We start from the raw sequence: 14,538 nt of genomic DNA on the forward strand, positions 1-14,538 counted from the left end.
AGGGCCAGGATCGCTTCTCGATCCTCCCAGAGTGCAGGACACGGAATAGGCTCAAGTTAAAGGAAACCAGATTCCGGCTGGACATCAGGAAAAACTTCCTAACTGTTAGAGCAGTGCAACGGTGCAATCAGTTACCTAGGGATGTTGTGGGCTCTCCCACACTAGAGGCATTCAAGAGGCAGCTGGACAACCATCTGTCAGGGATGCTTTAGGGTGGATTCCTGCATTGAGCAGGGGGTTGGACTCGATGGCCTTGTAGGCCCCTTCCAACTCTGCTATTCTCTGATTCTATGATCCTTGTCTTCAAGGATTGCTACATAATGCTTAAAGAGAACATCATTTATTCTTCTTCTTTCAGGGTCTGGTGACCTTTGAGGAGGTGGCCGTGCATTTCTCGGAGGAGGAGTGGGCTCTGCTGGATCCAGGCCAGAGGACTCTGCACAAAGAAGTCATGGAGGAGAATCGTGGGATCCTGGCCTCTCTGGGTAAGGAATGGGATTCCTCTGGGTAAGGCTCCCTCTCTGCCTCCTTGCCAGATCCTGGAAGGCGGCATTTCAGCTCTTCTTTCTTTGTGTCAGTGCAGGATACAATTGTCATTGACTTCGAAGACCTGACAAAACATTGAGAAAAGCCCATTGATGGACTTGCTCTGTGGCAGAGATGGCTGCCAACCAATCTTACTTTGCTGCTCTAATTGCATCTGCATAATATTGAAGATGTTACAGATATTATCTTAATGGTCTCCATGGAGGAGAGGAGAGTTAAGCCTTTTCAGAAGACAGCTCTGGACAGCTTGCTTTTCATTTTAAGATATAACTAGACATTGAAAATAACCATTAGGGTTGAATTCTCACTTTCCAGTTTCCAATTAAATGATCAGCTAGGAGAAAATGGCAGATTTTAAATGTATCTAATTTTTATAGTATTTTATGTTGTTAATTTATTCTCTCAACTTCTTTATATGAGTTATTCCATATAAATGAAAGCATTGTATGGCAGTCTAGTTCTCAGGTCTATTAATCATCGGGATATTTAATATCTTTAGAGGATCTCCCTCATCAACTATTTTTTTTTATCCTGTGAATGAAATCAGCAAACGTTAGTTTTGTTCCAAGATTTCAAGACGATTTCTGTGTTTATACTTGCAGGTGATCACAGGGAGAGCAAGAAAAATGGCCTACACCAGAGAAGGAAAACTGAAGAGTGTAGGGAAAAGGAATCCATTTCTTTTGAAGGATCAGATGTCTGTGAAACTCCAATAGTAGAAGCACCAAGTAAAAAGAACATTCATAAAAGGAAGAAACAGAGTAAAACTCAGAAGATTCATTCTAACAAATATCAAAGGTTTCAATGCTTAGTGTGTGAAAAACAATTCACTTTCAACTCACAACTTAACTTGCATCAAAGAATTCACACTGGGGAGAAGCCCTATAAATGTTTAGAGTGCGGGAAGAGCTTTGCTCACAGCAGAAACCTTAAGCATCATCAAGGAATTCACACTGGGGAGAAGCCCTATAAATGCTTAGATTGCGGAAAGACCTTTGCTCACAGCACCCACCTTAAGCGGCATCAAAGAATTCACACTGGAGAGAAGCCCTATAAGTGCTTTGAGTGTGGGAAGACCTTTGCTCAGAGCACAAACCTTAAGCTTCATCAAAGAATTCACACTGGGGAGAAGCCCTATAAATGCTTTGAGTGTGGGAAGACCTTTGCTATGGGCGCACACCTTAATCGGCATCAAAGTATTCACACTGGGGAGAAGCCGTGGAAATGCTTAGAATGCGGGAAGAGCTTTGCTCACATCACAAACCTTAAGCTGCATCAAAGAATTCACACTAGGGAGAAGCCCTATAAATGCTTAGAATGCGGGAAGAGCTTTGCTGACAGCATCAGCCTTAAGCAGCATCAACTAATTCACACTGGGGAGAAGCGCTATAAATGCTTAGAATGCGGGAAGAGCTTTGCTCACAAAAAAAGCCTTAAGCTGCATCAAGGAATTCACACTGGGGAGAAGCCCTATAAATGCTTAGAATGCGGGAAGAGCTTTGTTCGGAGCTCATGCCTTAATCGGCATCAAAGAATTCACACTGGGGAGAAGCCCTATAAATGCTTAGAGTGTGGGATGACCTTCGCTCAGAGCACAGTCCTTAAGCGGCATCAAAGAATTCACACTGGGGAGAAGCCTTATAAATGCTTAGAATGCAGGAAGAGCTTTGCTCAGAGCACACAGCTTAAGCAGCATCAACTAATTCACACTGGGGAGAAGCGCTATAAATGCTTAGAATGCGGGAAGAGCTTTGCTCACAAAAAAAGCCTTAAGCTGCATCAAGGAATTCACACTGGGGAGAAGCCCTATAAATGCTTAGAATGCGGGAAGAGCTTTGTTCGGAGCTCATGCCTTAATCGGCATCAAAGAATTCACACTGGGGAGAAGCCCTATAAATGCTTAGAGTGTGGGATGACCTTCGCTCAGAGCACAGTCCTTAAGCGGCATCAAAGAATTCACACTGGGGAGAAGCCTTATAAATGCTTAGAATGCAGGAAGAGCTTTGCTCAGAGCACACAGCTTAAGCACCATCAAGGAATTCACACTGAGGAGAACCCCTATAAATGCTTAGAATGTGGGAAGAGCTTTGTTCGGATCTCAGGCCTTAAGCGGCATCAAGGAATTCACACTGGGAAGAAGCCCTATAAATGTTTACTGTAGCATTTATAGCATCATGGAATAGAAGAGTTGGTAGGGGCCTATAAGGCCATCGCGTCCAACCCCCCTGCTCAATGCAGGAATCCACCCTAAAACATACCTGAGAGATGGTTCTCCAGCTGCCTCTTGAAGGCCTCTAGTGTGGGGCAGCCCACAACCTTCCATGGTAACTGGTTTCATTGTTGTACAGCTCTAACAGGAAGTTTTTCCTGATGTCCAGCTGGAATCTGGTTTCTTGTAACTTGAGCCCATTATTCTGTGTCCTGCATTCTGGAATGATCGTGAAGAGATCCTTGCCCTCCTCTGTGTGACAACCTTTCAAGTCATTGAGGAGTGCTATCATATCTCCCCTCCACCTTCTTCTCCAGGCTAAACATGCCCAGTTCTTTCAGTCTCTCCTCATAGGGCTTTGTTTCCAGGTCCCTGTTCATCCTCTGAACATGCTCCAGCTTGTCTGCATCCTTCTTGAAGTGTGTTGTGCAGAACTGGGTGAAATACTCAAGATGTGACAATAAGATCAGATTAGTCTGACAGGATTTGTTCTTGACAAATCCCTGTTGGCTTCTAGTAATAATTGCATTGTTTTCAAGGTGCTTCCATATTGACTTCTTTATAATCTGCTGCAGAATTTTCCCAGGGATGGATGTCAGACTGACTGGTCTGTTTTTTCCCATGTTCCTCCTTTTTGCCCTGTTTGAAAAAGGTACAATGTTAGCCCTCCTCCAGACATACGGCACCTCACCCGTCTTCCATGATTTCGCAAAGCTAATAGACAGTGGTTCTGAGAGTTCTTCCGCTAGCTCCTTCATTACTCTAGGGTGCAGTTTATCGGGCCCTGGTGATTTGAACTCATTCAAGGAAATTAGGTGTTCTTTGGCCATTTGTTTATCAATCTCAGACTGCAATCCTGCCCCCTCAACTTCTGCGTCACTTTTTCCAGGGGGGTCATAGACCCGCTTTTGGGAGAAGACTGAGACAAAGTAGAAATTGAGCACTTCAGCCTTTTCGTTGCCATCTGTTATCTATTACCCATCCTCGTTAAGCAGTTGAACCACCATTTCTTTCCTGTGTGTTTTACTATTCACGTATCTGGAGAAAGCCTTTTTATTGCTTTTAGCATCCCTCACTAATCTCAGTTCATTCTCAGGTTCATTGCAGGATGTAAAAGAAAGAGGAGGGCTGGGCCTCCCCGACCTCAAAGTGTATTTCTCAGACTGTTGTTTAATGTGGATGAAAGATTGGGTGTTGCTGAAAAATAGGAGACGGTTGGAACTGGAAGGACCCGAATTGAGATTTGGATGGCATGGCTATTTGTGGAATGATAAAGCCAAGGTTAAGGTAGAATTTAATCATCATAACAAAAGACGTGCTGTTTTAAGAATATGGAACAAATATTAACCAAGATTTTGTCAGAAAATACCACTTTGGGTATCAGCCCAGGGGGCTTTTTATAGAAGGGAAATGACAAGTATGCCTAAATGGTTGACATATAATGATGTATTAGAATAACGGGCTCAAGTTAAAGGAAGCCAGATTCCAGCTGGACATCAGGAAAAACTTCCTGACTGTTAGAGCAGTGCGACAATGGAATCAGTTACCTAGGGAGGTTGTGGGCTCTCTCACACTAGAGGCCTTCAAGAGGCAGCTGGACAACCATCTGTCAGGGATGCTTTAGGCTGGATTCCTGCATTGAGCAGGGGGTTGGACTCGATGGCCTTGTAGGCCCCTTCCAACTCTGCTATTCTTTGATTCTATGAAATTTCACAGGATTAATATAAGTTAAAATCAAGGTAGGAACTGCTGGAAGATGGTCATATGTGTTTTGGTATGTACAAATTAGGTTTCCTTGTGCACAAGTCTTGGAGATGTTTAAAATAGACAAAAGAATGGTGGGTTTGAGCAATCAAAATCTGAATTTGAAATGACGTCATGTCCAAATGATGAACATGTTATCTCAAAGATATATAAATTTTTATTAAAGTACGAGACAGGATGAGCAGGTGAAAGACTGTATGATAAAATGGGCTCAAAACTTTGGATACAACGTTTCAATGGAACAGTGGGAGAATATGGGGGGGAAGGTTTGAAATTTACATTATGTTCAAGACTTAAAGAGAATTTTTATAAGATGATGTGCAGATGGTATATGTCTCCTGTAAAGTTGGCTAAAATGTATAAGAGTGCCTCGGGAAACTGTTGGGAATTAGGAAGAGGAGAAACCTTTTATCATCTTTGGTGGACTTGTAAAAAAGTCAAAGCATTCTGGATACAAATACACTCTTGAATTCAAAAAAATTCTCAAGACTAACATACAAATGAAACGGGACCCATCCTACTGGGACTAATGGATAAACAGCTGAAAGAGAAGGGGGGAACTTCATTTCTGTATATGACAACAGCAGTGAGACCGTTGAATGCACAAAAATGGGAGAATGAAACACCAAGAATGAATGAATGGATGTTGAAGATGTTGGAGTTGGCGGAGATGGAAAAACTCACATCGATACCGAGAGAAAAGTCCACATCCACGTTTATTTCTGAATAGATAGCATTTTTGCAAGAAACAGAGAGAAATTATGTGTTTGTCTGTGGTGATATAGTTAAGATAGGAGAAAGAAATGAATTTGTTTACTGTGTTAAATGTAATGGAGGAACGAGAAAAGAAAGTTCACATTTCTGATATGAAGAAAGCCAAAAGTACACCTTAACCTTACATGATTTTTTAATTGTATTTTTGTTTGTACTTTTGTTTGCACTCTATGTAATGTTCTTGTGGTATGAATGTCTGTGGTGTTTGAAATAATTAAAAAATTATTCCCTCAATCTTCCATCAAGGGATTTCTATGGTGGGGTTGGTTGGTCTCAGAACAACATGCCAAGTCCAGGGATTCCCCACCCACCCTTATCATACTGCTACTTCTAATTGTTTCTGCCAATGTTGTGGTGGGCTTTCAGTGATCCAAACCGGCAATGTTTGAAATAGAAATAAATGCTTTTGGCACCAACATCATTTGAATGGCTACTAAACACTCCTTTAGGCCTAACTGTTGCTTCTTCTACTTCCTAGGGGTTTTTCAGTAGCACCCCTTGCTTGCTGATGAAAATGGGAATCTGAGCATCTTTCCACACTCTGAGTAAATTTTCTACATTCTTCTCGGTGGTTGCTCCAGTGCTTTGGAACTCTCTTCCTGGGGAAGCCAGACTGGCTCCCTCCTTGATGGGCTTTCGGAAGCAGGCTAAAACTGGTTTGTTCCAGCAGGCCTTTGGAGAGTAATTTGGTCCTCCATCTTTGTTAATGGCTTATTATTTTGTGGTGTATTTTAAACGCGTTATTTCAACATTTCTTGTGTTTTACAATTGGGCAAAAGGCGGGATACTACTACTACTACTACTAATAATAATAATAATAATGGGCTTCTCCCTGTTAATCTGGTGCTAAAAGGGTTAAATTATGTTGCAAATAGAACCTACTACTTCAAGTGAAATATGATCTGATCTGGAAAGGGGTGGCTTGAGTGAGGGTTTTGGGGAGATTCACAAGAAGATCCCCTAAAAAGACCCCAGACTCATATCTGAAATAGCCCCAGAAGTATATTCCAGACCCCTGAGCCATGGACATGAAGACCTTGATGTTTGATTCTATGCTCATCAATGTTATACCATTAACTAAGACTTTTGCTAAGTTGCGCAGGACTGTCTTTGAAGAAAGGGGTGGGGGAAACCCTCCACAGTGGACGTTTACATGTGGCTTGAGTACGCTCAAGGCGAAAGTGCTGGCAGAAAGCTGAGCATGCACTGACAGCCACTAAGAGGGGAAATTGTTTTGAAATCTTGTGGTGTGGCACCTGCTGATAAGAAATGTCCTAACTCCAAGTTGGGTGTGGGAAGTGACAATACTGAGCAACGGGACACCTAGGATATGACACAAGCTCAAAGAAGAGGTCTCCTACGCCAATCCAGATAAGTCACCCAGATGGCAGCCATGTTTTCTAGGACCCCACGAGTATAACACGTGAGATATTGGGGAGGCGGAGACACCTAACTTCTGATTGGTGAATGGGTGGTCTAATCATGTATTCATGCCAATTGTGATTGGGAGATGGTGGTCTCATCACTCATTGACCCCCACCTTTGAGCCAGAACAAGTGTATAAAAGCACAGGTAGCAGAGCTGCAAGACAGAATTTTTTATTTTTCTCTTCAACTTCACCTCAGACTGGGACTTGACGGAGCTGGGTAATTATGGATCTCTCTACAAATTTAGACTCAGAGTATTTTCCTAAAAGTTGGGACTTAGAGTACCATTAGCCTCTAAGACTTGGGGTTGTTTTTTTAAGCTGGAACTTGAAATTATTTCCAAGTCTTAGAAGTTCTCTGACTTCTGCTTTTATTCTTCACACGGCTAGAGGAACTTCAGCATAGAGTAGGGAGGGTTAAATACAATGTTTTAGTATAGCGCAAGGTATAGTTTAGTATAATTTAGCTTTAAACCACAAAGAGTAAACAGAAGCGGATAAGGAGGAGTTATAACAATGCTAGAAGCTCAAGCCATTATCAATGTGTTATACGTGGGGCTGCCTTTGAAAACGGTCTGGAAACTTCAACTGGTACAAAACAGGGCAGCACGTTTACTAACAGGGACTGGCCGACGAGACCACATTACGCCAGTCCTTTTCCAGCTTCATTGGCTGCCAGTCCAGGTCCAGGCCCTAATCAAAGTGCTGGTATTGACATTTAAAGCCCTAAATGGCTTGGGGCCAGGTTATCTGAAGGAACGCCTCCTCCCATATGTACCTGCCTGGACCCTAAGATCATCCTCAGGGGTCCTTCTCCGTGAGCCCCTGCCAAAGGAAGTGAGGCAGGTGGCTACCAGGAGGAGGGCCTTCTCTGCTGTGGCCCCCCGGCTGTGGAATGAGCTCCCTAAGGAGGTTCGCTTGGCACCAACATTATATGCTTTTAGACGCCAGGTGAAGACCTTTTTATTCTCCCAGCATTTTAACAGTCTATAAATAAATTTTAACTTAGTGTTTTAAATTTCTAATTTTGCATTGCTGCTGTTTTTATATGGTTGAGCTTTTATATTGTATTTTATATAATGGTTTTATACTTTGAATGTTTTTAATTTTTGTGAACTGCCCAGAGAGCTCCGGCTATTGGGCGGTATAGAAATGTAATAAATAAATCCATAGCTAAATTTGTAATGGAGCATTCCACTGAAACAGCGACAAAACACATGAAATTTCAAAATGAAAAATTAGTTAATATTTTGTATTGTATTAGTTGTATATAGTGGAAAGAGGGTGTTTTGATGATGAAAGATATTTTTTTTGCTATTAATATTGCGCAACCTGGTTTTCAAAATGGCTACCATTGTCAAGATCGGTCACATGCTAAATGAGGTTACATTTGATTGTGTTAACATTGTATTGTACAGTGAATTAAGTGTTGTTTTCATTCTGATAGCAAAGGTAAGGTCCTAAAGGAGCTGCCTACATGTTAAAACATTAGAAACTATGTGTTTATTTGCAGATATATAGCTAATTATGCATATAGTTTTGCTGTCCCATACGTGACATGAAAAAGTGCACTTTTTAGGTTATATATGTTATTTGTAGCATTTAAAATGTAGTAAAGCAGATTTAAAACAAAGATAATGTTGTCTACAATGAAATATTTTCTTAATGTTAATTTTTTATTTTAAACAGTTTATACGTCCCTTTATTTATTGTCCCATACGTGACACTTATTATGCAGATAATGCATAATGAATGTGTCAACTGAAAATAAAAAGAGCACTAGTGCTGAAAGAATGAAGAAAATGAGACTAAAGAAGAAGAGGGAGGATCCAAAATTTCAAAAAAAGGAAAATGAAAGGTTAAAAGAAATGAGAAGAAAGAAAAATATGTCTATGAGTAGCAGAGATGAGTTGCAGAGGAAGAAGTATCAAAGAGATCGAAAGAGGTTGCAGAGAGCATGCAAGAAAAAAACTATTGCTGACAGTAATGCAGAAAAATATATAATAATAAGTCCGTACCAAAGCAGATGGAGCTATGGAAAAGCTATGAATAGAATATTTATTTAGGCTGTCGTTTTAGGATCTACCTTTGTAAATTTGCCAAAATCACCAAGAAAACAGAAAGCTGTAGTCAGTGGTTTAGCACAAAGAATAGATATTAAACTAGTTAATCAAATGCATAGTTCCTTCTCACAAGGGTGTGGCATGTTAAAGAAAGATATAAACATTGTTAAGAGCTTCTTTTTTCGCAATGATATTGTATATAGAGCTCCTGGATTGAAGGACTGCATAACTGTTTGGGAAGAAGGAAAGAAACTTAGACTTCAAAAACATTTTCTCACTATGTTTTTAAGAGAGGCAATTTTTGTGTTTAAAAACGGTCACCCTGAAGTTAAAATGAGTTTTGTAAAATTTTGTACTCTACAGCCAAAAAAATGTTCTTCTACTGAAGGATACTCCAGTGGATCAGTGTCGATGTAAAATACATGAAAATTTTAAACTCAAGTTAAAGGGCCTTAGAATTGGAGGGGATTTTTAAAGTCTGTTTTATGTGATGACAAATTAATTTCCAACTGTTGGAAATGTGAATTCCAGTGGAAAAAAATATTCCATTTCCTGAAGAGCCAACAAAGCACGTCACATAGAAGCAGTGGGAAAAGGATGCTGATGGAGGACTAGTGTTAAGCATGAAAGATGGTTGTGCTGGTGAATTACATGAAGATATTGTTTCAAGTTATGAAAACTTTCTGGGTCATGGTCACATAAAAAGAATACAAGCAAAGGCTTTCTTAAGTGATCAAAAACTGGAAAATGTAAGAGTGCTGCAAATTGATTTTGCTATGTCTTATAGCTGTGAGTATCAGAACAAGATTCAGAGTGCCCTTTGGTCTTGAGCAACTGTAACGCTTTTCACTGCAGCTGTTTTCTTAAATGGATCTTGTAGAACCTTCCTCTTGTGCTCAGATGTAACACAGAAGGACAAACACACTGTGTATGTAATGCTGATGAAACTCTATGAGATAATGAGTGAAGAAACTGGTGTTACTCAGGACATCATTTGGAGCGATGGATCTGCATCTGAGTTCAAGAACAAATACATGGTGCACATGCTGAAGCTTCTAGCAAAAAAATACCAAAGTAAGTTCAGTTGGAAATATTTTGCCACCTCACATGGCAAAGGAATAGTTGATGGTGTGGGAGGCAATGTGAAAAGGCTTGTATGACAAAAGACCATGAGCCAAGGCAACGTCAGTGTCGTACAGAATGCAGTGGAGTTTGCACAGTTAGCAAATGAACTTGCCCCCTCAACATGCACTCTGTACATTTCCCAGAGTGAAATACATTCCCAAGTAGAGAAAGACAAGCCTTGGGAAGGAACTATCACTGTGCCTGGGATAGCATCATATCATATTGTGCAGGCTAAACCAAACGGTCTAGTTTCCTTCAAACACCATGCCCTGGAGAGTGAAGAATCTGTTCCTGTTACTAGGCCTACTTCAAATGTGAAACTCAATATAGGTGCTTGGTTAGTTATAATAAGGTGGCCTACCCAGGCAGTGTTATGGAAGTCTGTGGCATGGATGGAGTTAAAGTGAGTGTAATGGTTCCTGCCAACAAACATCATTATAAGTGGCCCTACACTCCTGATTGTATTACATATTCCTTTAAGGATGTGATTAGGAAGATTGACCCACCAACTGTGGCTTTGAAGTCTCATCGCAGCACCATGTATAAATTTTCAGAATTATTCTAATGTAAAGGGACTTTTCAAATATCAATGCTTAAATGCTCTAACTACATTATTTGTTGATGCTAGTGTCTTAAATCAATTAAGAATTCATATTTAGTAGTCCTAAGTGAGTTTTTTATGTTGTAATGCAGACAGTGTCCCATACGTGACAGAGAATGTCCCATACGTGACATCAAAAAAACATTTTTTTGATTGAGCTAAAATGTAAAAATTGAGTCTAACATGGATATAAATGTGAGGTGATATCTCAGGAATTATCAGAAAAAAGTTGAATTAGTTTCACGTTCACAGTTCACAGAAATGTTTAATTGAAGATAACCATGTCCACGAAGATGGAAATTCTTGTGTCCCATACGTGACAAAATATTAATAGTATCTAAGATAATTGTTTCTTGCTGAATTTAAAATTGCTAACCCTGTACTGCTAGTAATGACCATTGTATTCATATGCTGCAAAATAAATTGTTCACTTTAAATGTTAGTAGTATATGCAAAAGATTCTTTGTCCTGAACTTGAGTATAAATGTCCCATACGTGACAATGGAATGCTCCTAATACTTGTTTTTGCAATTGCAATGCTTGTACTCAATCTTGTATTTACATTTCATTCTCTTTTCTCGTAACCACAGAAAGAGAGATTGTATACTTCTATAACCACCATGCCAATTTGTTTAATTTTGCAATTTTTACAATAAACAAATTCTTATTTACAATCATGTCTGTGGTGATGCTTGTCAGCTGGGATTAAATGTTGGTCTGTTTGGTTTAGCACTAGTTACCCACTGGGGTTTTTCGGACCCATTTGGTGTAGGTTCTGAGGTTAAAAAGAACCCAATTTACACTCCCCTGTGTGAGTGCTTTGATGAAATCTAAGTTTGCAGCTCTGACTGAAGCGCTTTCCACTGTCTAGACATTTATAGGGCTTCTCCCCTCTGTGAATTCTTTGCTGTCGCTTAAGATGTGCGCACTGCGCAGTTCTTTCCATGCTCTGAGCTCTTATAGGGCTTCTCCCCAGTTTGAATTCTATGAGGCAACTTCAGATGTGTCCTGCAAGCAAAGTTCTTTCCGTATCCTAGGGCTTCTCGCCTTTGTGGATGTTTTGATGTGCTTTAAAGATTCACATTGCGATTGATACTCTTTCTGCATACTGAGCATGTGGAACCACCAGGAACATCCCCTCACGTGACCACAGAGACACAGCAGGTTCATAGGGGAGAAGGCGCTCTCTCAGGTATCCTGGTCCCAAGTCATTTGTGGCTTTGTACACTCCCCTTGTCCCTCTCCCAGCAAAGGTCATCCCACAGGGCAACCAGAGCAGTTCTGTTCCAAAACCAGGCCTGAAGCCCGATTGAAAAGGATCTAGGTAACCCACCCAGCCACACCCCCTCGGCTAGCTTTTATTAGCCAGGAGGGACAGAGATCGAGAGGGCAAGTGGGGGCTGCATTGCCGCAAGCACCTTGTCCCCATCCTCAGTACGCAACAACTGGAACTGATCCCACTAAACCGGGCAGACGGGGGCATCGAACACCTCAGCTGGAGCTGTGCTAACAACATCATCAAGCCCCCAGCAGAGAGAAGCGATTTTGTCCTCGAAGCGCGATGCAAAAAGGTCACAGTGGGTCCTTGACTGGGCCAGGGCCCCATTGCCCGGGGGAGGATGTGAACACCCCACGGACCACCCAGAACAGCTCCGCTGGACGGCTACTCAAGGACACAAGGGAGGCAGCAAACTAAGCCTTCTTATGACAATGGGGTTACTTGGACACACAGACTCCTACTCTTCACACTGCCCAGCTCACAACTTGGAGCAACAACAAAATCAAGAGTAGGTCCTGGAGCTTTTCTCCAGTGGGAATTCTTTGATGAAAGCGCTTTACACATACAAAGCATTCATGGCGCATCTCACCTGAATGGATCGTTTGAGGCAAGGTACAATCTGTGATTGAACTGCTTTCCATACTCTGAGCATGTTTATGGCTTCTCCCATGTGTGAATTCTTTGATGCGAATTAAGTTGCCAGCTCCAACTGAAGCTTCAGTTCAATCTTGAACTGAACTGACTTGAAGCTTCAAGTCAATCTGTAAACACCTTGAAATCAATGCAGTGATTACTAGAAGCTAGGGGTGTGATCCGCTTTGCTTAGAATCGGAGAAGCAACAGTGAACCTGGGTGATCCGCCTCCCCTACAGGCGGAGGAGAAGTGGATCAGGGGGCTGCAGAAGTATGGCGAAGAGAAGTGACCATAAGCGGAGTGCTCCTCTTTTCGCGGAGCGCTCCGCCCACCATTTTGGATTTTTTCACCCATAGGATTGCATTGCGGAAAACATTAGTGGATAATTTTTTGTTTTTCAAGCTACCTATTTGAAACTCGCTGTGCTTAGAGAGTCATGGGTGGGGGTCATTTTGAGCCTATTTTTAGCACTTTGCGTGCTGCGTTTTGCTTGCTATAATTTTTTAAAAAATAGGATAAAAAAGCAGGAGAGGTACCTTTTTGAAGTGCTGAGAGGCAGATTCAACTCCCAATCATGATCACCTGATGAAGCATCCTCCAATTCCAAAGCTGGAGGGGGGGTAAGCAAAACGGGATACTTAGTAACTTGGGATACTGGGAAACTTTTATTTCTTAGTCTCTGAATGGACTTTTCCCAGTGGTTTTTTTTTTTAAACAGTAACCCCAGCAAATGCACAAACACAACCTGAAGTCATATACTAAGCAAATAAATAACAGATAGGAAACACAGCACTGCTACCCACCCTAACCTTGGTGAACAACTGAATAGATGTGGTGCAAGGGGATGAGGTCCCCTAGGGCATGTGGACGTGCCCAGTGCACACACACTGTCCTGTCCTTGAAGGGTCATCAGAGCCCTCCAAAGAGAAACCAGTGGAGAAGCTACGCCTGTCATGAGTTGAAGTGTAAGGTAGTTCTTAAAGACTGGTACTTACTTAGGGCCAGTCAAATTGGCATAATTCCCCCTCCCCCTGGGCACGTCCACTTTCCTCTCACTGGTAAAAGACAGACATAGCATTTTTTTAAAAAATCTTCTTGTTGTTTATTCAGCAACACTGCTGTTTTTAATTCCACCCCTCCTTTGTTTGTTTGTTTATTTATTTATTTATTACATTATACACGCCATAGCCCAAGCTCTCCTGGCTTTTCCTCTTCAGTGAAGTCAGGCAGGCTTTCATTATGGTTCAACTCCTTATTGTTGTTGTTGTTGTTAATATTAATTAGTACTGCTATTATTAATGTTATTATTTTGTTGTTGTTTAATAATGGCTGTGATCACAGTGCAGTCAATCAACTCTGAAGCAAGGATCACAAAGCTTTACTCTTATCCTCCTAGCCTCCTAGTTATGGGATGCAAAAGAAAAGGCATCTCTCTGTGCTGCTCCCACCTCACAGGGATGGTTTGCATTACTGGCTTTGAAACCATCTTTGGCTCACTTCCTTATGCCCCCAGAAATGTCTGCTCCATGCCTACCTTTCCACCTCTGCCTGGGTACTGCTGTTCTGGGGCATCTGCTGGGACTGACTTCCCCATGGATCTTTGGCATAGTCGTACATCTCTGCCCGCCTCTCTGCCCGCCTGGTGCCTGGGAGCTGTACTACACGATGGGCTTTGTGGTTCAACCCCACAAGCCTCTGGAATGCTTGCTTCCATTGCTGCCTGTCCTCCTCCTCTGTGCCCGCCTCGCAGGGATGGTTTGCATTACTGGCTTTGAAACAATCCTTGGCTCACTTCGTTGTGCCCCCAGAAATGTCTGCTGCCTGGCTGCCTTCCCTCCTCCGCCTGGGTGCTGCTGTGGTGGGTTTGTGTGTGTCTTGCTTTGACTCAGGGGATAAGTCCTTTCTGCGCTCACTTAGACTTTTTGAAGTTCCAAATAAATTTTTCAAGTGTGGAAGAAGATTCATATTTAGTTTTATCTACTCCCCAATTCATGGCATGTTGGGATTTCCTTTGAAATGGCCCCATTGAGCTGTCTGCAGCTTTAAATATCCCTGAGATACTGGGGTGTCCGATTTTCAAAAATCCCCCCAAAATCAGGGGAGGCTTGGATTTGCTT

The 14,538-nt window shown here is 41.8% G+C and overlaps 1 protein-coding gene across 1 annotated transcript in view; it reads left to right on the forward strand.

Moving 5' to 3' along the window:
• LOC134395782 (zinc finger protein 721-like) overlaps positions 1 to 12,710 on the forward strand; it is a 38,276-nt gene extending 25,566 nt beyond the window's left edge. The window contains exons 4-6 of the mRNA XM_063121944.1: positions 1,345 to 2,658; positions 11,944 to 12,085; positions 12,660 to 12,710. Coding sequence (XP_062978014.1) covers positions 1,345 to 2,658; positions 11,944 to 12,085; positions 12,660 to 12,710 — 1,507 coding nt within the window. The remainder of the gene's footprint in view (positions 1 to 1,344; positions 2,659 to 11,943; positions 12,086 to 12,659) is intronic.
• Positions 12,711 to 14,538: the final 1,828 nt, after the last annotated feature.

This window comes from Elgaria multicarinata, chromosome 3 (assembly GCF_023053635.1).
Source record: "Elgaria multicarinata webbii isolate HBS135686 ecotype San Diego chromosome 3, rElgMul1.1.pri, whole genome shotgun sequence".
NCBI classification, from domain to species: Eukaryota; Metazoa; Chordata; class Lepidosauria; order Squamata; family Anguidae; genus Elgaria; species Elgaria multicarinata.